This window comes from Lepisosteus oculatus, chromosome 8, assembly GCF_040954835.1.
Source record: "Lepisosteus oculatus isolate fLepOcu1 chromosome 8, fLepOcu1.hap2, whole genome shotgun sequence".
In the NCBI taxonomy this organism is placed as follows: domain Eukaryota; kingdom Metazoa; phylum Chordata; class Actinopteri; order Semionotiformes; family Lepisosteidae; genus Lepisosteus; species Lepisosteus oculatus.
Window position 1 is genome coordinate 7,644,264 of NC_090703.1, and position 27,683 is coordinate 7,671,946.

The 27,683-nt window shown below is 40.8% G+C and overlaps 1 protein-coding gene across 1 annotated transcript in view; it reads right to left on the reverse strand.

The window, feature by feature from the left end:
* Positions 1-27,683, reverse strand: part of kcnh5b (potassium voltage-gated channel, subfamily H (eag-related), member 5b) — a 105,440-nt gene that overhangs the window by 51,337 nt on the left and 26,420 nt on the right. The window contains exons 6-8 of the mRNA XM_006632330.3: positions 27,231-27,346; positions 23,119-23,511; positions 13,915-14,344 (exon numbers count right to left, since the gene is read on the reverse strand). Of these exons, the coding sequence (XP_006632393.1) occupies positions 13,915-14,344; positions 23,119-23,511; positions 27,231-27,346 (939 nt within the window). The remainder of the gene's footprint in view (positions 1-13,914; positions 14,345-23,118; positions 23,512-27,230; positions 27,347-27,683) is intronic.

Below are 27,683 nucleotides of genomic sequence, written 5' to 3' on the forward strand. Positions count from 1 at the left end.
AAGCATCTTTTTTAAAAAAAAATGCCCTGTATTGTTAGAGGTCAAAAGACAAGATGTATGACATTCATCAAAAAAGCTTTGAGATTAAAAAAAAATGAAAATTGGTTAGGCCCATGTGGGATGAAAGTGGATTAACCACTCGGCTGTTGAAAGGCCTCCTGATTTTAAAGGCTAGACACCGGCACTCATGAAACCAAGGTAAACTGTTCTGCTCAGAAAAGAAGCCCAATTAAAACAATGTGCAATGAAGAGCGCCTCTTTCAGCCAGCCTTTATAACAGTGAATGGAAAGTGAATCGTGGCTCTCAGGAGTAGTGAGGGGAGCAACCCACTTACAATTCGCCTCTGCAAAACAACTGTTTATTCTGTTTTGACACAGTGAAAACCTGAGAGAATGGACAGACAAGCCCAGGCATTCTCCAGGGAGAGGCAGAAAAAAGGCAAGGGAAGAGCATATCCCAGGCTGCTAAGAGAAACTCACAAACTCTTTTGCGTGCAGTTAGGACCGACTTCAGAAACGTGGCAGAAATAGCCGCCCGTGTTTTTTTTTTAATATGCACAGCTCTCGGGATCCACTCCTTAGCTCAGCTGTCCCTCCCTCTGTGGAAAGAAAAAGGGCTTTTGTTCGTTTTTGTTTTTGCCTGGTTTTCCCCACTTCTTTGTTAATGAGGCCTGATAAGCGCTGCAGCTCACACGGTTCCCTGGAAGAAGCTCATGTTCCTCTTATGGAGAGAGGCGATTGAAAACCACTGTAGGACAAAGAGCTATTCTCTAGAGTGGAGTCTCTTCAGAAGTTCTGAGAAACTGCAGTTATGAAGCGGTATTGATCAGACCTTGTCAGCTGGTTAGATCATGTCTTATCAGACAGTTCTCTCTTTAGTTTGGTGAGTTAGTATCTGGCCTAGCAAATACTATACCAATTGTGACTCTATATTAGGTATAATGTTACTTTTCAGATCATCTTTACACATGTTATGAATTTCCACTGCTTTGCCCGCAAAATATAATTGCAGAGTTCTGTAGAATATGGTGACATTTTTACTTATTCAGCATTCTTAAGAACTATCAGTGACATCAAACATCAAACTAAAATGTCGCAAAACCACTGGAGACCAAAAGCCAACGCAACGCAATTAACTCTGAAAAGACAGAAGTTTTGATAGCAGGTTCTTAGCAACAGCCTGACTTGTCAGGGATAGAATTGTGAGATCTTTCATCTTGGAAATCTTAGAAATATTGCAAACATCAGCTCATATTGACCACTTTCTGATGCAGCAAGAAAATTCTGTGCTTTAATCTCATTCAGGGGGGGCTATGTCAATGGTACAGCTGTTGTGGACTGTCATGTCATGCCACTGTCAGAGTTCTTACCAAATCAAAAAGGACATGATGTCACGCGTTCCACATGCTCTCACAAACACTGTCACATAATAATAACAACAACAACAACAACATAATAATAATAGTCCTTACACTTATATAGCGCTTTTCTGGACACTCCACTCAAAGCGCTTTACAGGTAATGGGGACTCCCCTCCACCACCACCAATGTGCAGCCCAACCTGGATATACAGTACCCACCCACACCCACTAACCTTCCTATCCCCTCTCACTCCTGTCACTACTTTAACCCTCCTCGGACTCTCCCTGGAGCTCCGTAGTGCTCGTACCCGCTTTCTAAAGCTTGTTCTCTTCCTTACTTCCTGACTCTCGCTAGATTCAGACCACGTTTGTGCCTTTGCGCTTTTGGATTGGTTGCCTCGCTGTATTGTGTCTACCCCATCTTGACTATCGCCTGCCCTTTGGATTTCGGATATAAGGACTTTTCTTTTTTGGTAACCTTTTCTTTTTGGACTTCTTACTGCTACTCGGGGAATAAGCCTACCTGAGCCCTGCACAGGGTCCTTATTTTCAGCATTCATAATTGCTAACACAGGACCTGTTACTCATATCCTGGCCACTATGCATTGGCTTCCAGTTAAATATATAATTCATTTTAAAATGATTTTAGTTGCACACAGATCTGTAATTCATCTGACCCTAGATTACCTTGAAAGATCATCGTCCTGTCAGCCCTGTTATGCACGGAGATAGCTGTGATGCTCTCTGCACACCAATATTCAGTTTGAAAGGCAAAGAGAGGAGCTGCCCTCTGTGTTGGGGATCCGCTGCTCTATAACTCACTACCATGTTATATACAAAGTCCACTTTTTTTGTAGCATATGTTAAATAATGAAAACTCGGTTTTGCACTTTATTTTTTTATATTGATTCACTATTGTGACTTTTTAATGCTGTTTTGATTTCATCTAAACATAAACGCATCCAAACATAAAACAATCTGTAAACAAAACTGATGCATGTGACTTCTTACCGTGTTGCCTAATTGTTTTACAGCTCCTGAAAATGAATAAACTGCTGCTGCATTTAGACACCGACCTCCCGAAGCCAGACCAGTTTACGCTGGCACTAGAAATGACCTGAATGAGTCGGGAAAACATCTCAGAAGTGATGTACTGTTGAGAACGCTGTGTTCAGTTTCGACAAGCTGTTCTTCAGATAAAAATGGAGCACTTCTACGAATGAATCAGCCACACAATGAATGCCTGTCTCGCCAGCACCTCACAATAATGAGGCCACACAGCGCAGACACTTAGCTCTGAGAGGTACTGAACATTGTCAGGACGCCACGTTTTCCCCAAACATTGATTCTACTGGGTAACATATAGACATGTCAACCATTTTTAATAAGAGTGACATTTTACCATCCTGGGTCTTTCCAGATGTGGTCTGAGCAGATCCCTTTGGTGTGTCTGGACTGCTGGCTCTCTTCACAACTATAAATGACAGGGCTTTGCCTTGGAAACGAGACAATAGTTTAAGCTTAGCATTGCCTTTATCCTATTCAGATTGGACTACTAAACCCAACTCCATCCGAAACCAAACAAGCATAATATACTAAAATCAGTCAGACTTCAGCAAGAAGGCCTTGATTGATGGCCACCCCAATCCTTTGGCCATCATTGAGAGGAAAGAGTAACCAGAGCAACAGCCTTGTATACAAGAGAAAAGGCTAACACATTCAAATGTGAATTTCAGATCAAAACATATGTCTAGCCCTGTGCAGCTAAAAGACCATGGTTCTGATGTCCTATGTGTACTGATGAATCTGTATGAAAGAATATGTCACTCTGTATGTTCACCTATGTTTGTCTGTGTGTGAATGTCTGTCTGTACAGTATGTGCATAGACTCTATTCTGATTTATTCACTGGGTGATGTTTCTGTCATCTTTACAGCTTTAAGAGTGATTGTCAGTAAACACAGCGGAGAGGATGAAACGGTTCTTCATGTGAAACAGCCCTCGCAGGAGAGGCTTTCATGGAAATGCTGGCAGGAGTTGTGAAAACTGATGCTCCAACCACGCGTTTTACGGTCGGCATTTTATGAATGAGCTCCTTAATCTCAAGTTTAGGGCCCACTGGGATCTAGCCGTTTACATGTTTATAATTGATTTAATCATTTTGGATCGATTATTCCGCTGAATTTAAGTCACTCCGTTGAAAGCAAGGTGCCGTCATGTGCACCCGGGACAATTCTCTCGTCTCTTCTCTCTCCTTTATCAGGTAGAATCATCAGCATCAAAGAGTTCTCTGCAGCACAGCCTGTCTGTGTATCGATACTGCTTCAGTTCTGCCAATGGATGTTAAAAGGTCTGGTCATTCCAGGAAATATAAGAATGGCTGGCTCATTAAATTCCTATTCGCTCGCAACAATTGTAGAGCAAAAGGCCCTAAAACTGAAATCAAATTCTGTTTGGTAAACGTTTCCATTGTTTTTGAATGGTTCCCCTTCATTAACCTGCATCCTTGATTTACAGTAAGTCCACTGTTCCTCTCTCCTGAGCCGCTGGACTCAGTACAGTACAGTACTGCACTCTTTTTCTGTGTGACAGAAGTTATTAGCAGCTTCCCTGGATTATGCCTGTGAAAAGCCCCCTTTTGTCTTTTAAAAAGTACATTAGTTTTGATTTTTCCCTCTTTTCTCCCGGTAATCTGGTATTCATTAATATTTGATGACAGACCTTTTAATTTTGTCGAACAGGGAATGAGTCAGAAATACAACGAACGAAAAGACTAACCTTTTCAGAGAAAAATACAGATAATTGGTTTTCAATGCCTCAAGTTCCACATTGATTAGATACCAGCATATACATGTCTCAAGAACACTACTGTTCCTAAATCTTGGTTAATATGTCATATATACCGTATATAGTGCTATACTATAGACAGTACACAGTAGTTTGAAAACAGTTGTGAAGCCGAAATCTCTGGCGAATACTTTCTGTACCACTAGTTCATTTTTTATTGCTCTTCAAATACTGATGGCAATTTCATAGTTTGATTATTCAAATTCTTCAAATCAAGCACTTTCTATGATATCTTTTATCACAGCAGATGAGCTCAGCCCACTCACAGTGAGAGAGCACTCTGTGCTTATGTAGCTAAGTGGCCCATAAATCAAAAATAAGGGATTCTGACAGAGTGAGAGAAATGCGTGGGAAAAGGACACAGTGCCCTTTAAGGCGAACACAGTCTCGAGGACGAATGTCTTTTATTATCTGTTGATATAGGCTGCATCACACTTACCCACTCAAATACATATAATGGCAGAATTCGGGCTAAAATTACAATCAGGCGTGCATCCTCACGTAGTCTCTGTGTGTAGGAAAGGACCATTTTAGGCTACAATTCTCATGAAAGATATGCATTACACGGAAAAAGTATATAATCGGGATTTCATCAAATTAAAAAATACATTTTCATTTGCCCCCAGAATGCCTAAATCAGCATCCCGAAAGACTGTGCTGATTCCTGACACTTACAAACTCACCGTGTTATTTCGTCATTTTAAAATAAACAGGTGGTCACCCTGTGTGCAGGTACAGTACTTGTCTTAAGAATACCAGGCATTAACATTTCAGGGCTCTTGCTGCTTGACGTTTATAAACTGAAATCGGTGCTGTTGACACATGTTTTAATGTGGAGTTTCAGCCCTTCCCCATCACATTAAAGCTAATTATTGGTTGACCGGTTCTTTTTGTCTAATGGACTCATCGCATTCAGCAATTCAGCAAATTCTGTCCTGACGAACCCATGAAAAATAGCACAGATCCAGTCTTTGCAACGATTCTCCCTCTTGCTTCTCTACGGGTCATTAAATAATGAAATGCTGTTTTTGTCCCAGGTGAAATCAATACACACTTAATCTCCTAACAGCCCTGGCACTAATCTCCACTTGGTAAAGAGCATTGATAGAAAGAGATGCAGTGGACAAAGAAAACTTTTAAGAAAGTAACACTTCATATACAGTTATTTAAAGGAAAATTACTTCTTAAACATCACAGCTGAGGATGCTTTTTTTTCAGACCTGCAAAGGCAAACCTCTTTCTCTGAAGTGAATGAAGTTAACAAAGCTTTTTTGAACAGTTTTTCCTATATTTTCCACTGAAGTGTATTGTTCCATTTTGTGTGTTGTCTGAAATGAGTATCTGTCTATCAACCCACCCATCCTGACCACTTCCTCCAACTGAGGGTCGAGAGGGAGCTGGAGCCTATCCCAGCAAGCAGGGGGTGCAAGGCTGGACACACCCTGGACGGGACGCCAGTCCATCACAGGGCAGACACACAGGCACAAATATGCACACAGTCACAGCAGGACCAAATGTCCTAAAGATAATTAACCCTCCAGTATGTTTTTTGTTTATGGGAGGAAACCAGAACACCCAGAGGAAACGCACGCCAATGCAGGGAGAACATGCAAACTCCACACAGACAGCACCCCAGGTCTTGAATTGAACCCAGGGCCCCAGCATTGCGAGGCAGCTTTGCTAATCACTGCACTGATTTGCTACCTATGATTATCAATCCTACTGTAAATTCTAAAATAACTATCCTACATTACTCACTTCTTCCTTTGAAGCTGAAAGGGATTGATCCAGGTTTGTGCAGGCCACGTGCCGTGTGTGTTTCACTCTTAATGGGGTTACATTTGTCTGTAGACGGTGTGGAAATTTAAGATAATGTTTTTGTATGTCCTCTTAACCCTGTGTGGGCAAACGCCCACATAGAACACAACTATAAAGAAAAAAAAGAGTCAATTTGATTTTTCAGAGGAGTAAAAACAGTCCCTCTTGCCTTCTGTGCTACTAAGTGAACCAGTTCATTCATTTCCTTGTTTCTATCAAGGTTATGAGGCCTTAAAAGAGCTATCCTTTCCTGAGATGAGAGTTCACCTGCCCATCAGTACACTCATTGAGGGCACTGTCTTTATTCTCTGAGGGTCTTCACCTTGGATACAGAAGTACCACCAACTGTGGGTGAAACCCAACCCCCTCTTGTTGCGTAAACAGAGAAAAAAAATATATTTTTTTAAATGGATCATGGACACTACTACACCATTCTGAACCTTTCCGTTTACAGTTCAGCATTTCTACCTCCACACATCCATTTTCTAATTTCTTCATCCAATTCAGGGTCGCAGGGAGCTATCTTGGCAAGTATCGGGCACAAGACAGGGTACACCCTGGATGGGATACCAGTCCATCGCAGGGCAGACAAACACACTCATACTGGTGCCAGTTTTCACAAAAGCCAATATGTCTTTGGACTGTGGGAGGAAACCCACACAAACTTGGGGAGAACATACAAACTCCACACAGACAGCACCCCATGTCTGAAATTGACCCAAGGGCCCCAGCACCCTTGTAATTACTGCGCCACCATGCTGCCTGCATTTCTATGTATTATTACTAAATAACCTTGTGATTAAAAACGTTTCTCCTCCCGGTATTAAAATGTATAAAGTTTCAGTGTCAGAACACCCTGACAAAATACCATTCTTAATCGACAGCGTGAGGTAACAGCACAAGTAGATCTGCGGCTCCACATTAAATCTGTGTGTATAGAGTTTAGAATTATGATGCTATGCTGAAGTGCACGTGAAATGTCAATAGAATACTTCCCCACATGTTTATTGCCCGCAAACACTTTTTATTTCTGCATAGAAGGGATCCAAAAAATAAATACATAAAAAACAGAGCCTCAGGAAGACTGCACTGCGCCCTTCTTCCTGCATCAGCTAGAAACAAATGTCAGCATCTACTTTATTTAATGCATTGATGTTTTGGACTGTCGGTGCAGACTTAAGCAGTGCTCCATTTGCCACTGTCACTGAGCAGCGCAGCCAAGAATAGTAATAGGAATGAAAAGAGCCACACACAGCAATTCATAACATTTAGATAAGCTAATAGTGTGGGAATTATTTGAATCCCTGAAAAACAGATCGGGTCTATCAAACGCATTTACTATAAATACATTTGTTTGTGGCTAGTGCCCCAGAGGACAGACAAGTTTGCTTCTCTATGTCTCTTTCAGGAAGAATCACTAAAATGCAACTAAGGTGCTTAGCTTAAATCATGCAGGCAAGAATTAAGCATTTGATCAAATACATTTGTTTTGATGTAAGTGGAAAACCACAAGCCCTAGTTCATCAACAAACGGCACGATCATAGTCAGCAAGCCCAAGCCACTATGTCCTTAACAGTAATGACGAGATGTTGTTTTTGTTTTGAGAGGTGGAAAATAATAGTTGCTGCAAAGCATGGGAGCTCTAGCACAGATCCTTCCCCAGCGCTGCCTGGGTAAACAGGGCATGTGTGTATCTGCGGGGCACAATCTGAGATGAGGAAGAAGATTACACCAGCCTACAACAGTGACAATAGGTGTTGAAGCTCTGGAGCAAGGAAAAAAAATACTTCTTGGAAAGTCGCATGACAAATGTATTACAAATTGATTGTAAGTACATTTTTATTTTTCAGTTTATGCTATTGACCATGATTTCTTTTTCATCATCTAATAAATCAATTAGGGCAATCCAGCGGCTCTCCTCTAATCAATTACGTAGTTAATTTTATAGCATAGAATCCATGTTCACAGTCTGGCCCTACGGCCCTACTAGTGTTTTTCTGGACTTGAAAAACACCACAGATCATAGAGAAGAGAAATGGAATTGTTCTGAATTTCAAAGCAATGAAATAAACTGAAAACAGGTGTAAAGTTTTAGTGCCAAAACTAGATTGCTCTTTTGAGGCTTCTGTAACCAAATGGACCCTCACTGGCTTGTCAAAATCACTAATCACTGCACTGCTGGACTACAGAGTAATGTACTTTTCCTGTAAACAGCTCAAGTGCCAGTTGACTACAAATGCAAATTAGCAATTAAATGGAAGATCTGAAAGACTGAGAAATAAGAGCAAGTGAGAAACCTTTTATCAGACAGATCCCCAGATCTCACAGTGAGCCAGAATGTTAATTACAGATCAATTTCACCAATCAGGAGGTGGTGCAGCGCACTGGAACCAAACACAGAGAACAGCCCAGTGCGACAATCAGAGCTGTGAGACCCACAGTGACTCAGCGTGTGGCAAGTCAGGATTAATAAAAAAAAAAGAAAATCAGTTTGCTTTAGAAGAATGGTCGAGAGAATGACTTAAAATAAACTGCTTTAAAAACGCACACTTTTTTCGCTGCTTCCCAGTGAAATCAGTCCTGTCTCAGTAGGTCTACTTGTAAATCTGTTTTGCAGGTACTTGAAGAGCAGGAACAGCATCTTAGAACAGGGTAATACAGCCCTGAACCTGTTCAGTAGCTCAACAGAGAGTCAAAACAGATGACAGGTATGACACGTGTAACTGCACAGCCCTTTTCCCAATAAAAGGTCTGCTTTATTCTGTTTTCAACATCTCATGCTGTAATTTTAATAATGCCACTCTTCTTTTCTGGACTTATCTAGAAGAGTAAAAAAGTGAGTAAAAACTTCTTGTACTATTGTATTATTACTGCCCTCACAGCACCACCACCCTGCTGAAAACAAAACCAGACATGCTTTATCCTATAAATATAAAATTAAGGCTGACTAGGAAAAAAAACAACTGATGTAAGATGTGACAGAGCATATGACTTTATTTTTAAGAAGACTATAGGAAAGGTTACAGGAGAAGGTATCTCAGCCCATCTGACCAGTTTAGGAGTTAGTATTTAGTTGATCTCAGGATGTCACCCAGCTGTATCTTGAAAAAAGCAGGGTATCAGTTTCAACAACATGACTGGGAAGTATCTCCTGTTCTCACTTTTAAATACACTTGCACTTACAGTAGATCCCACTCTGGTTCTTACGGCCAGCTACCAAGATTTTCCAAGCAAATTAAAGCTCGTGAAGTGGCTCGTCTTGGTGTAAAAAATAAAACATGCTAGGAGGGAAATAAAAACTAAGGACTGCAGAGTTCTGTTTACAGGTGCAAACAGCATGTTGAGTAGTGCAGAGTGCTAAAGGATTATGTAATTTCTTCTGATGAGCAATCATTACTTAGCCTGCACACAGGGTGGTTTGTTCCAGACAGCACAGTGCCACAGCTGGCTAAACCAACTCATTACATCACATTTCCATCTAGCCTCTGGACACTGTGCATTCAATTAATACTAATACTAATACAAATACTAATACTAATACTTCAGGTGGGTAGCTGCATCAGCATGCGTAGTCTGCAAAGGAACAAGAAATAGGTTTATTCTATGCTGAAGAGAGAAGAGAGAAAACACAACGTTTTGGCTGTGAAGCCTTCTCCTCTCACACTTTTCATCATGGAATAAACCCATTTCTAATACTAATACTAATACTAGTGCAATAAACAGTTTTTAAAATGTAACACCATGAATCAATGTACTGTAGGTTCCTCTGCTTTGCTTTCAACATACTATACCTGTAAATTATTCTTGTGCCATTTTGGGTGCCTGGCATGAAATACGATCCTGAAATTTGCCAAGACAAGAACTGTCAATGCATTATAAAACTAAACCTAAGCCTTGTGCAGATAATTTAATTCTAAATATTTGTCATCAGTACCAAAAATAAATAAACTAACTGTAAAAGCTCACAGGAAGACTAAGATCCTCTAAGCACAGAACAGAACATGTTTTCTCAAGGGGTTCTGCTTTGAACAGTTACTCTCAGATTGTGAGTCATGTGACACGGCTCAGAAATATTAGTCTGGATATCAAAGCATGTGAGTGAGTAGGAATGTCTCAACACGCAAAACAAGCTGTGTGCTTTGAGACCAGATGCTAAAACAAGATGTTCATTTCTCTGATGTAGGAAAACTGAAAACATCATGGGTATCGAGCAGCTCTTGGAGAAAAGGAGAGGAACACGTCATGTTGCACGGGAACAATAGTGTTAAACTTCTATGGACAGAGATTATGAATCAGCACAATTTGTGGGTCAGCTCAAAAAGTCATCGCACTCCTCAAGACACAGGCAAGAGTTGCAATCCGAAACTTATTTTTTGTCCTTTTTTTTTCCCTCTCCAAGGCATGGGGCAACACAACGAGGGTCTCCTGGAGCATAAACAGCTAGAAACCCGTTAATGCTTGCCTACGAAAAATTAACAGAAGAAGAAAAATAGATTCACAGCACATGTCTCATTCAATTGCTACTGTGTGTGTGCATTACAGTCTTCAATGCTTCTGATCTAAGGCCCAATTGGAGCCGTCACTCAGCACAGCTCAGTCAGCACCCATTCTCAGCGCAGCATGAGGGTGTGAGCGCTTTCTTGACTACAGCTTCACCTGCTCTGGAAATCCAAGGATGAAAACAATGTGATTTAGGGTTAAAATTAGGAAACCTGACACCTGGGAGAGGAGCTGTTCATGACCGGTTTCTAACTATGAGACTCACTGTAGCTTCCTCACATACTGTAATGCCAGTGCGGATAGCAATTTACAATTAAAAAAAACTCATCATCTACTTATTAAGACAGAAGAAAAATGAAGTAGCTAATGTTCCAAATGTTCCAAGTAATGCTATCGTGTCCCTTAAGAGTGCAGTTATTTGGCAAATGTGTGTTTGGGGGAATGCCATAGAGAAACAGTAAAAGCAAAAAACGACTTATGAGATTAGACATCTAACTTTTAGAGAATCCTTGGAAGGCGCTGTGTTCAGAGTCTGCCAGTTGTCTCTGCTCTTTCACCCACAGGGCCTTATTGAACACCAGGACTGGTACTGCACTGCTTTCAGTTGCTATGGAAAATGCCACCTGATCCTACCACTTTAGGGCCATCATTGTAAGCAAGCATTTTTATTTAGATTAAATATTAATCCTTCCAAGTAAGCAGAAGTGTTTCACTGGGCAGCTGCCAAAATCACTTTGCCACTCGCAGCGACTGAGAACTGCACCATTTCAGGGACATGCAGGTGTTATGTAAAAGAATTTGAGAAAAAAGTCATCTGCATCTGCATTATTAATTAGGTACAGCAGGTCTGTGCTTGCCTGTCTCAGAGAGGATTTCGTACACAAGCTCAGCACTGTGCCCCATAATTACAGAGTAGTGAACTTCTGCTTTTTTTAAATCCAGGTATTTCATTATTTCTGTTTTTATGATTTTACAAAGGACATCAAAATAGCAAAATGCTTCTGTGGTTTGACATTGCAGCATCAGCTGTAGAAAGCACTGCCCACAGAGCAGCCGTCTGTGAACAAAATTACAGAACCTTCTTGTTATTAGAAACAGATTTCACAGCTTTGAAATAACACCATACTGCTGTTTGCCGAAATAAATGAAAATACTGCGGCACGCATTTTGCCCTGTCAGTATTTTCTTTCGGGAAAATGTTTTGATGAAATACAGACCAGAAAAAGGCACATAATTATAATCTGCCAAGGTGGAAATAAATCTAAAGCATGAATTTTTGAAAACTCAATGATTAGTTTGAGATTATTATTTGACTTTGTAAAGCAGCCATTCTATCACGATGGAATGTCTTCGGTGACAGAACAAACCCAAAGTTCACAAGAGACATCTTTCCTTTTTTCAAATTATTTTACACGGACTAAATTGTTCAATTGCTTAAAAATAGCACAAAATGACATCTCACTAGCAGCTACTCTGTGAATCGTGAGCTTTAACGATGTTACTACACCCTTGTCTTTGTATACAGATACAGGGTTTTAGAACTGAGCCCAAAGACCTACTGTAGATTCCTCCATGGGGTCAGAAATCCTTTCCAGAAATTCAAACACTGAATTCTGCAAGGGTAAATCAGCAAGCAGGCTGAAAAATGAAAAGGACGCCTAATGCTTAAATAAAGAGTTGGGATGCATTTCAATATCAACACTGAAAGGCTTTACAAACGCAACAATTGGAACCAATAGCCTGTGCTGCATTCTTCAGGCCTCTCAGTGTGTTCATGTAAAGGACGGATTGGTTCAAAGGTCTGTGTATTGAGTTCAGAGTCATGCTCTGCGGTCCCTGCCATCTGACTGCTGGCGGACCTGTGCTTTGCTCAGGTGTTGCAAGCTCGTTCCCTGACTGATTCTTCTGTGCCCTGCTCTGGCAGTAAGACCAGCCTGCACATGTCATGTGAGTTTCTGTACAGATGGGGGCAACATGACACAGAATAAATAAAGAAGCTGTCAGCTGCAATGTGAGCTGCAGGTGACACGGGAGCAAAACTCAGCACTGTTCCTGCAGTTAGTGTGGCTTTCAGAGTGACAGTATTATGAGATCTCAGTTTTAATAATGTCTCCATGGACCTACAGCAGCATAGATTGGTCTTAACTAGGCCCGACCAGGGGACCTTTTAATTGGCTGTTTTTCTGCATGTGGGGAACAGGGCCAATAAAATGATCCTTCACCGACTGATCCTGTGCAATAGACCGCAGGTTTCAGGCCAGTATAACCAGTCCTTGAGTCACTATAACCTTTTCTAAATTAGGGCATGACTGTGTCTCAAATAACGATCCAACTCATCCATGTCACTAAGTCATGATGCTTTACTGTGACGACCTTTTAAAAGCAATATTGTTAGCCAACATTTTTTGTCCACAAAAATACAAATCTGATACAGAAAAGGCTTATCAAAAACAGTCATTCACCGCCTTGATGACAACCTCAGCCCTGCACATTTTAACAAGATGAAAACAAGAAGGCTGCTTAGTAAAGACAAGTATCTGTTATTTATCAATTCATACCTTTATTAGCTCTGACAACAGAATGGAGAAACACTCACTTGCTAGTAGAATTTGTTGTCAATGAGTCTGACTTGTCAATAAATGTGCATTGTAAAATGTTAACGGTAAATAAAGTCTTAAATTTGTTTTGCTATTTTTTACAAGTGCCGATTATAACAAAGGGACATTAGCAGTGGTTATCAGACAGCAGAAGCCCGAGTAGTTCTTGTCCTTTCTGTGGCAGGACATCTCTGTTCCAGACATGACGAAAGACTCCTGGCCAGCTGCTCCTGCTTGTGACTCTCGGTCGTGTCTAAAATCTACTATGAAAACTGTTTAATCAAAACTAAGACTCGTAGATACTGGCCTCAAAATCAAAGACTCATGGATCAGATCTCTGTTTGATAGTATCCTGAGCTACTGTTGCTCCTGCTCTAGACCTGAGTCTTCTAGAAAAGAGAAAGTTTTGTTAAGCTTAGGTACAAAATAAATGAGTCTCTGATTCGTGCTTTGAGAAGCCACCTTTAAAGGCACTATATAAAATAAAGTTTATTATTATATTCTCCCTGGTCTGACTGTAGTGGAGCCAGTGTACTTAACTTCAGGTTCTGAATTGTGCTCCTACACAGTGGAAAAATTACTGACTTATTTCAAGATGTCAATTATTTAGAATCAGCTGCAAGTACATCTGAATACTATCAGCAGTGTGGAGCAGGCAGAGTTATGGACTTGTAACTGGAAGCTTGGGCGTTCAAGTCCCAGGGGAAACACTAATATGGGGGCTTCGGACAAGAGCGCCAGGCAAATAAATCGCTAGCTAATAAGACCAAAGAAACAGCCAGCATACTTACAGCCCACCATCATCATGGCCACAGAGAAGATCTTCTCCCCATCGGTGGTTGGAGCGATGTTTCCAAATCCAATAGTGGTCAGGCTGGTCATTGTAAAGTAGAGGGAGGATATGTACAGGGAGTCCTTGCTGGGCCCCCCCTCCCACTGGCCCGAGCCGCTGGTGTTGTAGCGGTACGGGGAGCCGATGCTCATGGCCAGCTGGTAGAGCCAGCTGTCCGTCTTGATGGTGTTGGTGACCTCGTCGATCACCTCGTAGTCCCCGATGCTGTACCAGATGCAGGCCAGCCAGTGCGCCACCAGCCCGAACACGCACACCAGCAGCACCAGCACGGCCGCCCCGTACTCCAGGTAGTGATCCAGCTTCCGGGCCACGCGGCCCAGGCGGAGCAGCCGGACCACCTTCAGGGAGCTGAACAGGCTGCTGATTCCCTGCGGGACAGACACACGGACACCAGGGTCAGGCCTGCTGGACACAATAATCACGGCCACTGCACTGGGGACAGACACATGCATTGTTCCGCTGTCCCGGTGCATGTCCCACTGCATTCAAAATGGTCACATCGTAATGCATTGTGGTGGTTTTATCTACCCCGACATCCCAGGAACTGAACACTTAATTAGAAAAATGGTGCACAAGGAGGGGGGGATGACCAGTCACACCAGTTATAAAGGTTTTAATGTTTAATAATAATGTTTAATAATACTTAAGTGCTTGTACTGGATATTGCAGATAAAGAACTTCTTTAATATCATCAAATATGTCTCATTAGTGAGGAAGACTGACTTTCTGAGCTTCTTTAAAAATGACTGTGTAAAGTAGTGCTACAGTATATTAAGTATGCCATCACAATGTCATATATTGATTAGCACAAACAATTATCCAGCTTCATATCAACTGTAAATATTTTCAGAGACTTTGCTTTGTCTAGGGAGACAATAGTAACAATAGCCCAAAACCTATTTAGAATAAAAAAGCACTGCCATGACTACGTCACTACGTGCTGCAATTATAGCCATTCCTGGAAGATGGAAGAGGTGACCTTGGCTGTAAACGGTCTACTGATGGTAATCCATGGGTGAACTGCAGGCCATTGACAGGAAGGAATGGTAAGAGTCTGCATCGATGTGCTTTTCCCTTTCACAGGTCTGTCTGGTTTACTCAGGATGGCAATGCTTTACTTCCGACTTTCATGCTCTGGTTTATTAGTAGTGGATGAAATTAGGAGCAGCACAGCTAGAGGAGTAAGAACAAGATTCCATACTAAAAAACAAAGAAAATAATAAAATCCACAATCCGCAAGGCAGACGTCTTGAACAAAGAGCCCAGAGAGAAAGACTACAGCCAGACCCTGGAGATCCCTCTCTCCACGCCACACTGTAACCCATCAGAAGGCTTATTTGCCTAAGTACTAATTACACTCAAGCAGGCATCAGTTTCTGAGCTAATTTCCTCAAGAACCCGCAATCATTTGAATTGGAAATGGAAGACTTGTTAATTCCCCTTCTGAAGTGGGCTTAATTGACAGCTTTCTTAGCCCGTTCTGAGAAGAAACTATCTGCATCTTCTGACAACAGAGTTCACTGCCTTCAGAACAGGAAGTGAAGGATAAGCGGAAGTTGACTTCCTGGTCTGTGACAAAGGAGGCCGCATTCCGGCAGCATCAGTAAAACATTCCTGCTCCATAAATAGGGTCACCACCATACCTTGGTTCCATAAAGGGCATCCTGTTTACAGTACAGTAAGTATAACCTGACTCATCATGTTAATTTGTTGCTTTTACAAGCACAAGGGCTCATGGTTATCTATAGGCATCTGCGGCTACTTTTTCAATTCCAGACTGTGAAATTTTCAGGAATGATCACACATGGATGCACGGATTATTCAACCATTAAATAGATACTTGTTTGCCCGAAAGCTGTACTTTACTGATACCCCCTACACACACAGACAGCACATCAGCCTTCCTCTATGTGCAAGGTTTGAGCCCAACCCACTCCTTGGTGAGAAAGTGTCAAACAGTGCCCCTTAGTTGCAGAATTTAAAGTCTTATGCTGCAAGACCTGCAACCTGCCCTGCGTTAGTGCTTCCACTCTGATTCTTCAAAGGTATCACCAGGAAAAGATGGCTATTCTGTGACCTTTGTATACAGATACAGTGATTTAGAACTGAGCCCAAAGTGAGCTGCAGGGGAAACCTTCATAGCCACTCGTCTGGGTCTCCAAAAACTGTTCCACAGTTGCATATCTCAAAAGAAATAACTTTTTTTCAGAGGAATATGTGCAGTGTGAGTAACAGAAAGCCGGTCATCCACTTGGATAGGAGTGTGCAAAGGGGCAACATGTTGTCAATTTCGGGATGTGGCACAAGAAAGGTTTTGCTGAGGTAAATAACATACTGCACAGGCATGCACACAAGCACACTGGCTTCTTGGCACATTAGCCAGTGCTCCAATCCACCACATCACCGAGCTGATGGGGCTAATTATGTTGTCAAGCTCTAATAATCTCCCAGCCCCTGCATGTTGAGTGTTATCAGAGAATATTATCCCTCATTATTCAATTATCTTCATTGTGCTGGCCCTTTCAATTGAGCTGCATCTGATTTGTTCCCATTATCTTATTGGTGACGTTTTCATGCTATGGCAGTCTCCCATTTTCTCCGGGAGCATAGCACGTACACAGCATCTGCATGAGAGTATCTACTGAGAGAGCACTGAGCTTAGGAAGTGGCTCAGGGGCAGTAGAAGCTCAGGGGTGGACACCGTAAAGCATCTATTAATTAGCATTCATAAACATGGCCATTACAGGCACACTTGTAGCCAGATCCATGACAATGCCTCTGAAAGTGGATCCGTGTTTAAAAATAACAAACGCTGTATAAATTGAATTAACATTTCAACCATCATTAGGCTATGGCTTTTTAATTACTTTTCTTTTTGTCCTTGACAGCGTAATTATTTGCTTCTAGGAGCCTCCAATGGTATTTTTCCAAGCTTGGATGCTGGAACAGAGACAAAGTAAAAGCAAACAGAAGAGTACTTGCTAATATGCAATTACAAATGATACAACAGGAGAAAAAGGAGGTGTTGTATGTTTAACAGAATGACAATCAAACTAGGGTAATTTTCCTATAGTATACAGAGGCTTAGAACAAATGCAGTACGCGTTGAGATGTGTTTGGATTTAGTTGTAATCACTTTCACATGCAATTATACAAGCAGTTACGGTACTGTACATGTTTGCATGACAAAGATCAGTTGCTCACACACACCATTTATTATGTAATTAATATAGATTTCAGCTGCTCAAAGCTAATGTGCTGAAAAGTTCCTTTAGATAAGGGCTTTAGAGCTCTTTGATCTCTTGCCACACATTGCATGTAACGTGCTTAGTGATTAAGAAACTAATGATAAACTGCACTGTGTGCATTGAAGTGATGTCTCTTCACAATTAGGCACCCAAAAATCTAAAGCTCCCAAGAAATTAGTAAAATTTCTAATCCATACAACAGAAATACAGTCTAGTTGTCTAGTCAGAGGAAACAGTATATTCCATGAAAATGATACATTTCTAAATAATCCTGTACAATGGCATTAATTTTGGTAAAATACCCCCAAAATGTGCTGTGGTGACAAGCGTTGTTACGTATGTGTTTATCATAAGCAATATTTAATTACTGCTGCATCCACAGACATTTTCATTGCCAAAGATAGTAGGTAGTGCAGTCTGATGATTTTATTTCCATTAAGATGTTTTTAATAGCAAACAGCAGCATCTGCGTCTACTCCACTAACACTAACATGCAGCACCTGAATTTCCAGTCGGCAGTATTACACTTGTCTTCGGTATTTTCATTATGCTTTAATGTTCCCGGGGATGAAAAGGCACAGAAGAGAAACTTTCTGAGCTGATAAAAAAAATCTAATAACGTGGTTATTGCAACTAAAGTAGTCCACCAGAAAAAGCATTTCTTAGCTCATGAGTTCTGGCTCGCTGTCACCTGATCGATGGAGCACCTAAAATTGGGTCCTTAAAAACAATAGGTTTAGAGACTTCACTATGTAAATTCTGCAGGGCCCTGGAGAATTGAGCAATGCATTGTTTCTGCTACAACGGGTGTACAATACTCTAACGTAATAGAATTCTGAGCATCTTTCTGTCCAAAAATACATGGAGGAAGTTAATAGTAGTAGCTCTTTACTGAAAGCTAAAGACAATTTTCATTGCAGCTGCAAGGACAAATTCAAAAACTGCAACATTGTAACACTGAGATTACATTGAATGATAGTTACTTGGTAGTTTTAAAAGTATAAGTAGCGTTAAAAGATGTGCCATTGTACTTTAGCTTTGAAAAGTTTTGTTTTTGAAGGTAACTTTCAGTATTTATGGTAACTAGGAGGCCCAGATGAAAGATGATTTCCTGTCCTTTTGATCTCCACAGACAGGAATTCATAGCCTGTGTTCTGCTTTGAGGTTATTTTAGGGTGGATGGTATTTTTAAACTTTGTTTCCCACCAAACTATTAATTTTTCACTTCAAGAGTGGCAAAACAGAATAGGCACTGTTTTTAAGTCACCTACTTTTATACCAGGATTAACAAATCTCTTTTTATTTGTGACCACTGGCTAAATTCCACAGTAACAGACCTATCAAGGGACCAACACTTAATTTTAGGGTTTGAAAAATGAATGAACAAGACTAAAGCCAGGAGAATAAAATTGTTACTAACACTATCATGCATTATTCAGAAATCAACTGCATGGAAAGACTTATGCAATGTCTTTGTAAATAATGAATGGGCTTTGGTCACATCAACTCCTGTACAAGACTCTGAAAGGCTCATAATAAAACTTTCACTTCACTACAAATTACAGCACTCATGGCAATTACAATTTAATTCTGCTGCTGGACACCTGATTGTCCATGATCCCCTTGTCCATGGGCAGTCCTGGCTCATTTGGAAGGTTCTGCACCTGGAATACTGTCTTCGAGAGAGACAGGAGCATACTGAACCTCTATATTCATTCTCAGGAATGCGAGATTCACAATATACTGCGGTTTGCTTACCATGCAATTTCTGAGATGAGATAAAAATATCTGCCTCTATCAAGCGAGACAAAAGAATCTGCAGCCTGCATTTTGGATTGTAGATAGGAGTTACATTTGTAATGGTTGGGTTAACTTTTTTTAGATTATACGTAATACACAAGAACAGAATCAGGTCACCATGGGTCAGCAGCACTGGTTATAAAAAAAAAACTCAGTTTTACCAGCATTTAACAGCATTTAACTGCCTAGGCTATTAAGGGTACCTTTATATTATTATAATATGTATAATTATATTAAAGGCATGGGCAGCTGGGTGATAAATTCAAAATGGTTAAATATTACATAATTATCTCTACTTGGAATTGTATTACCTACAGAACTGTTAAATGTCTCACAGCCTACATGAACTATGAACACTCACAATTCTGTAAGGAAAAGTATGATAATTTTCATATATTTCTTAGTAGACCACCTTATCCAAAACATCCCAACACATCATTTCACACGATTCTCCACCGGCAGCCACCATACACAACAGATCAGGTGCGGACATGAGGGACGTACGATAGGGCATCCAGAAAGTTGCACGTTTTGAATAAACTGTCCTTATTACTGCTTCTGACTCAGTGTCAAAACTCTGCGTTGGCTAAGTATCTTTATTGCGTAATATATGGACATTCATGTAACTGCCTATAAAAACACTCTTGTGCTAATAAAGTCAGATTGTGGAGCACTGCACCTTGTGAACTCTCATGATGGGATGACGTGCACCTTATTTTAAAAATGCTAAAAAAATCCTCTCTGATATTCCTGTGAATGAGGAAAGGACAGCTGAGAGAGCTGACCATCCATTCAAAAAAAAAAGGACAAGGAGATTTATTCTTGCTTGTGACCAAACAGGATACAAGTGAGAAGATCTACTTCTTTCGTAAAATAAATATTTAAAAAAAGATTAATCAGGCTGGCAGAATAATAGCACTTTCCAGAGCCAAAAGACTTGAAAGACAAGCTCTCAGTTCAAGTAGAGGAGGTGTTTTTGGTATTGAATACATAGTCTGTTGCGCCTAAATGCACACCTGCTGAGATTACAGTAGAACAATGAGTTTCTCACAGTGTCATTTCAGTACTTCATTGGACCTTATTGGAGCCAAGGTTTACTCACTGACTTCTCTGCGAAGCAGCTGATCTGCGTAACCTTGGAAACCATGAAATCAAAGTCTAAAATAATGGCTCACGTCTGGAAAGGTTTCCTGCGCTATGTAGCTACTGTATGATGTGGCAGATCGTGCAGATATATTAGGATGCTGAAATTTATTTTACTATAGTTAGATTTACACTGCCGTGTAAAGTATTAGGTGTTTCATATGGCTCTTCTCTCTTCAGTCTATATTTTCCATTGAGCAGAAACAATTCTATGGCAAACGTCTACTGAAATCAAAACCATTTTGCTTTCAACTAAGAACTAATTGTGACAGATTTGTTTTTTATAAAACAGAATGTAGGCATTTATGAATGTGTAGGGAGGAGCAAATCTTTTTAATGTCGGTACAATTTGATCTGTCAACGTGATGGATTAGCTGCTACAACACTTCATATTGGCCGCTCATGAATATTTTGCTTTGAGTTGACATGAATGAGTTTATGAAGATTCTCAGGTGTATTAAATATGCTAAATGACAAGATTGCTTTATTCTTAAACTGCATTCTAACAGTCAGTTTGACAAAACTAGTCAAGACTTTGAGTGAATTGTTGACACTCATGATTTGCTGATACTCATAACATATACTGTATTTACAGGACAGTAACTCCTGGTTATATCTAAGATGTCTAAAAGTTCACGGTAGTATATTTCTTAAAGCAAAATGAAAAGGAAATGCTAAATCTACCTCTCTGATAATATTCAAGAGCTTCACTGTGAAAATGCAAATTAAACCCCATTCATGACCAAGTAAAAGTGTATAACTAACGTTTTAACTTTTTATTGGGTGATATTTCATTAAAACCTTTTGGAGCAGTAAAATGGGTAGGTATGCAGCACTCATTTGAATTTGTATACACACAGAATAATTGGAAGATATAGAAAAGCTTTGCAGCCAGGTTACTGCTAACCTAGATAAAGTCCTCCAGTCTCCAGGGGGACTGTGAGGTGATCCGTCAGTGTAAAAAACATTAACCATCTCTAACTCATGACGTCTTCACTCCCATTCTCAGGATTCAGAATCCAGCAACTTTTCTGTGTCTCCGTCAATTATAAACAGTTTCACTCCTGGGAGAAGAGCTAAATTGATCCATTTACAGGTTTACACAACCAACTGATCCTTTTCCAAAAGCTTCAGCTGATGAAGATTTCAAGAGACATTGGACACCTGCTGGATTCCAGACCCTGAGTCCAGAGGCTCTGAGTGTTCCTAACAAACTTTAACCTAGATTTAATCCAGATTCAAGTAGATGAATTGTTATCTGAATGAGGCCGAAATGGATTGGATACTTGTGTGAAAATGTGGTTGACTTTCAATGAGAGATCTATAACCACCCGATCGAGCTAAGTGCTGTGGAGATAAAAACAGAGCTAAATGACAACATTAAATATAAATTATAAAGAAAGACTAATAGTTCACCTCAAGATTTGTTATTTTTTAAGAAAAAAACATAATGGTGCATTCTGAAAAGACAATCTTACACAGACATACTGTATGTATGATGAAAACCTTCTTTTTTTAGATTACAGATTCCAGGATAATGTCATTTTAAGGGAAACGGACTGATTGTTTTAGAGCACGACTGTGTGAATTCCAAATAATGGGGGGGTGCGAAACTATTTTAGAGCTGAAGTTCTTTGATATGCATTGACTGAGAAACCACAACCCAAAGAATCCCATCAGTCAGCTGCAATAAAAGACTGATGACAGTTTTACACAATATGTAAGGATTTGTGTTAAGCCACACAACGACAACAACGAACACTGTTATTTCCCACTTTCAAAAAGGATAGGACTCCACATCGCTAGAACAAGAAATGTGGATGACTAAAACACTTCTCACCCAGAGAAGCGCATGAACACAGATAGCGGTGCAGTGTCTTATTAACTCTGTTTTCACTGTGGACCTTCAAGAGTATATGATGGGAGATTCTCATTATTTTCTTGCCTCGTGTAGGTCTGAATATAACATCACATGTCATGAGGTTTCCTGCATCCCAGCGATAACATATATCAGTCTACAGTGTAGAGGCATGAAGAAAAATGCTCAACTACACAATACGCCTTCTAGAGATTAATGTGCACAGAAGGACATTGCAGAAGGCATCAATACACAGCAGTGCAAATTATACAGCTTTATATACAGTTTTCCGTCGTGTTCATATCACATATCCTCCCCTGAGAACAATCATTCTCATCCACCTCCACATCTCTGTGTGTAGAGTGTACAGTCCTACCAGATGATGTTCAGGAAGCATCCGAATTGGAGGTCATAATGGGGCCAAAGGCCGGTCAATTGATGGGTATCTATTCCCAGTGCAAATAGTTCAAGATTTAAATCACAGATTTACACTTCTCTCAGGAATTCAGCAAAAGACAATAAATTGATATATAGTGCTGACCTCCAAACCTTACAATCATAAAGTGACCATGAGGATAAACTGAGTTTCATTTCTGTCAATAAACATAAGACATAAGACGGTATATTTTGTGAAGGTTTACTAGGCACTCAAATATACAAGTTAATTAATCACGGGCTGCCAACATGACCTACGACCTCTTAATAAGATCCCATTTCCACTGAATCAGTGAAGAGACCCTGCCACCTTTGCGCATGTCAAGGATTTCTCCTTCCTGGCCATGGCCAATGAAAAACACATTGAACAGAGAACCAGCCACAGAAACTGCCAACGTCACCTTCTGGAAGCACAGACACAGTGATCCACGCATGACGGGTCACACCTAGGTATTAAAGTCTTAGCGATCTTAGAAAAGATAGCAATGAGCATGTCATTTGTAAAACTCACTGGGTCTATCATTGACTCTGCACTTGACTTTTTTTTAGCGTTTTGCACATTTATATGAAAAATAAAATCAATAGATACTGTAGCTCCAGGATGCCAACCATGACGTTTCTATGGCAGGAAAAATGACAGGCAAAAATTCCTACGTACCTCATCCACATTCTCAAAGGCATTTATGATGTCATATGGCAAGCAGGACAGCAGGTCTATGACGAACCAGGTTTTCAAATAGTTCATGCGGATCAGCTTGGGATCCGAAATGACCTCCCCACCGGGCCCCACGAAGGTGGTGTGAAAATTCAGCACAATGTCCACCAGGAAGATAACGTCCACCACGCTATCCAGAACCAGCCAGGCGATATTGTTCTGCTTGGTCTTGAAGGACACATTGTAAGGAACCATGATGGCTGTGTAGAAGGTCAGGATGAGGATCACCCAGTCCCATGTAGTCTTAAAAGCACAATAGTGCAGAATAATGTGGGGCGGCGTCTTCGGCGCTTCCTGCTTGTACTGGGGAAGGATATCCGATCCAAGCTGAAGAACCTGAAATCATAGACAAGTCACATAAAGACTTTGCTCTTGCAAAATCATGACAGTAATCACCAAAGGGTAGTTACAGTAGACCGTATCAAAAATATGAAACTTTACAGTGTCCCTGAACATTACAACTAAGCCATAGCAAGTACTTTCTATTTGGATTGAGATTAGTACATTTTTTCCTGTGTGGTTAGTTCTGATTTTTGTGTTTAGGTCTAGCTGATCTGCTGCTTCAATAAACAAATGATTTTATCAGTTTTGTTGAGGTACTCTTAGGGACAGGAATAAGAAAAACACCCTGGCACTGTATCATGATTCCCTTTTGCCTGCTCATTTTCCTTCTGGGGTCCCGAGCACACTGCCTTATTCAAGAGAGACACTGAAGCCCCTCTTGTATTTCACTGTAAATCACGTTTGCGCATGGGGTAACATTCTCCTACACACCGCGATCAATATTCACGGAACCAGCTTTCACAGAACTCCTGTTTCAGCTGTAAATCACAATTAACTAAAAGAATTCCTGATTCCTAGACAGTGTGACCTTTCTCTGAAGATTTTTTATTATACACATGGGTGCAAAAATCCTTCTACAGCAATGAGAGAATGCAGCAAGAAACAACAGGCGCTTAGATCCTATTAACTGTGGCAGCGCCCTGTAGTTATCTTATCTCATACAGCTTGAGCTCATTTGTTCAAAAACATCTGTCTAATGTTCCCTGATGGATAGGAATGCTGCTGCTGAAGAGAACTCTTTCTTTTCGAATACAATAGCAATTCAAGGATCTAAAGAATGTGAGAAATTATACAGGGCACCAATTTCTATATATTAAATTATGTTCAATAGTAAAGTCTCGTCACTATTCAGAGCAAGGCCTTCATATTCAATCAGACTTTTAACCACAAGAAAAAAAATATTGTGCTTATTTATGCTTTATGTACAGTACATCAAACATCTCTTCACCTTTTTGGACTATTTTCAGTAGCTTCCCCAGACAATCAAGTGTTCTTAAATCAAATTTAAGAGTATCAAACTGTGTGACCCTATTGCAAAACAAGGATTAAACACAGAAAGCAGAACAGTAGCTCTCTTCAAATGATCCAAGACAGTTACTCATGTTAAGATATTATCATTATATTATCTGCACTCCTGCTGAATAAAGGTAAAATATTAGAGGACTCTTAATGCATCACTTTCATAAAATACCTTTTCTAGCTTCACAAATTCAGTTCATGTTTCAAAGTGGTATTTTTTTATTTAGATAAGAAAATATTTCGCTGTATGGGAATTCGTCTAAATAAGCAGGGGTCTTCCGCAAACAACAATGAATTGCTATACTTTGTAATCACAGCATGAAATAGGTTTTAACAAATAAATATCTTTACATTTTTTTATGCCGGGAAATGTAAATTACTTCTGAAGCAAGTACTGTAATTTGCCTTATGATTTAAATTGCCTAAGGTCACCAATATTTTGCAACATATCAGGTACCAGAGCATAGCAGGGTAATTACTGATTTTGAGAAAGATCAGAAGATTAAGCCTAATGGTGCTTAAGCCGGGAGTAATTGAGCACTGAAGGATGCTCAATAGCAAGTGCTGTATCTCTCCAGCAGAAGACTCTGCTGTTCAGACTGAAGAGGGTGAAGCCCTGACATATTGCTTTAATTTGTTTCTCAGTTAAAATGCTAATGGGATTCCAGCACTGACACCCGCAAACAGCCTGAGTCTTTAGCCACAGAGAGCCTGTTATGTGTCAGAGGCTGGAGAGGAAACCAGTGTAGGCAGCAGTGCCTGACAACAGGGCTGGTAGCACAGCTCCCGCACCCCCATGAAATATTAATACCAACCAAGTGGCGGGGTGGGGGCTGCGAATATGAAAAGGGCAAAACTAGAGGCTGAAGGTTTCATTCAGAGGATGGCGGGATGTAGCTCCATTTGTCTGTATCTCAACCTGTTAGGCAGCAGCTGCTTTCTTCTCACAGTGCTCACGATCATATCTGCCTGCAATGTGACCCGGCTGAGCCCGGGTGAGACCCGATCTGCACGGGGCAGAGTGCTCAGTGGGCAAGGGGGAGCACACAGAGATCTGGCTTGGGTAGTTTTGTCTCTGAAGGATCCTGCTATCAGGTTGCAGGAACAGAGGAGGACAAAGCACAGACATCTGCTGGATGAGAAGATTTTTATATGAACACTTTATGGAATATCAATATTCATCTTATGCCCAGTGGCCAAGAGGTATTCAGTGACGTTCTACAACATTTCAAGGGACACAACAATACCTTTATTAAAGGGCTGTGTGAAAACCGCCAGGCATATGTGAGGTTGATTCAATTCCAGTTAAATTCTGGAGTAGAATACACTATGCAGCTATGTCTCATTTTCCTCTGTGCACTGGTAGACAGGCTATAGTTTTATTAGCAGTGTGGTGATGCTGGCTGAAAGGCTTTTAAAGCAATTCCTTGCAGATTTTGTAAGCGCAGCAGATTTCTAAAATGGAAGGTCTTTTTGTAACATTCTGTAATTTAAAGTAAGCTGGATGTGTGACTGGAAAAAGCAATGCTGGACTGATGTCTTAGTATTAATAACATAAATACTGGAAAAGGCTGTGCAAAGCCAAACCAGGGCTTTGGGACCGTAATTTAGATTATGTTGTTACAAACGATAATGTATAAACAGAAACTGACAATTATTGCTCCAAATACACAGCTGCTTGATGCATAATTTATGCGCTGCTTTTTAATTAACAAACAGTCTTTCTGCTGTCATTGCCAGGTTGTCTCTGGCTCAGACTGTCCAGTGAACACTCAACCAGGAAACCTAGTGCTGATTATTACTGCCACAGCATTGTTTGCTGAACTTCCAATTACAGTGACAAATTACAGTGACAAACGTGCTACACAAAATACAGTAATACTAACAAATTACACAGTAATACAAATATACTACCTGTAGTACTGTATATCTTAACAGTAAAAGTATCCTGTCACGAATGATATCAAACATACATACTGTACGACAAATAAATTACAACTTATGAATGACAAGCAATGGTTTCAATGACCTATCACTGATATTTCTAAAGAGGGAGACGTGCTGAGATTCATCTACCATTACACTGCAACTGCAATCGATTAGAGATTACTGTAATTACTAGGCCAAGGTCTGCAATGCAGTGTACTGAGTGCAGTGTCAGGGTGTCAGTGACTACTGCCAGGATATCAACGTCAGAGAACTATTTGTCAACACAGGGGACTTCTTAGAAATGAACTGTGAAACACGATCAATAGGACACGAGAGGAAACTAGGCGGAAGTGTATCTAAAACGGACAATCCTTTACCCATAGGGCTGTAGGAATACAGAACAAGCTATCCAACCTAATGGTTGATGCCAAAGCTTTGGCTTCCTTCAAGAAAAGGTGGACAAGATCATTGAATCAATAGCTGCTAACTACCGCCTCCACTGTAACTTTTCTTACTCTGACCGTCGCGGTTCCGCGCGGGCTCGTGCCCTCTCCACCACCCGTTCCGTCCCGCAGCACCTGGGGCCCGAACCCGGGTCTCCGGCGTAACGCAACAGGGAACCAGCCGCATGAGCTAAAGGAGACCCCCCCCAGCCCCGGCAGCCGAGGTCCCTGCTACGTGCAGTGAGGGGGGTGACGTCACCGTCTCCGAACGAGCTCCGCTACATTATGTTCTCACGCCTGTGCCAGCGCCCCCAGACTCACCTCGGCCAGCCGGGAGTGCTTGTGGCTCACCTCGGCCTTGTTCATGGGCGTGAGCTGCTGTAGGACACTGCGGCTGTTCGTCAGCGCTCGCGTCAAACGAGCAAACTTGGTCCATCCTTCAAGAGACAAAGCCATCATTTCAGCCTTCGCCTACTGAACCTCTAGCCCATAGAGAGAGAACATGCTAAAAGAGACAGCTATTAGGCATGTCAGTTCCCGGGACAAGTCTCGAACCGAGAGGCATGGGATGGTCTAAGGTGAATTTCAGAGATGAGTTTCAGAGTTCACCACAGCAATGTGTCTGGACATAGCATGCTTTCTTAAGAAAAAATGTCACACAACCATTTGTGAAATAATTTGTCTTACAGATTAGATAGAGCCTATTTATTTGTTTATGTATTGAACAAAACCTTCCCAAAATGTTTGCACAAATCCTTGTTTTTTTCAACCTAG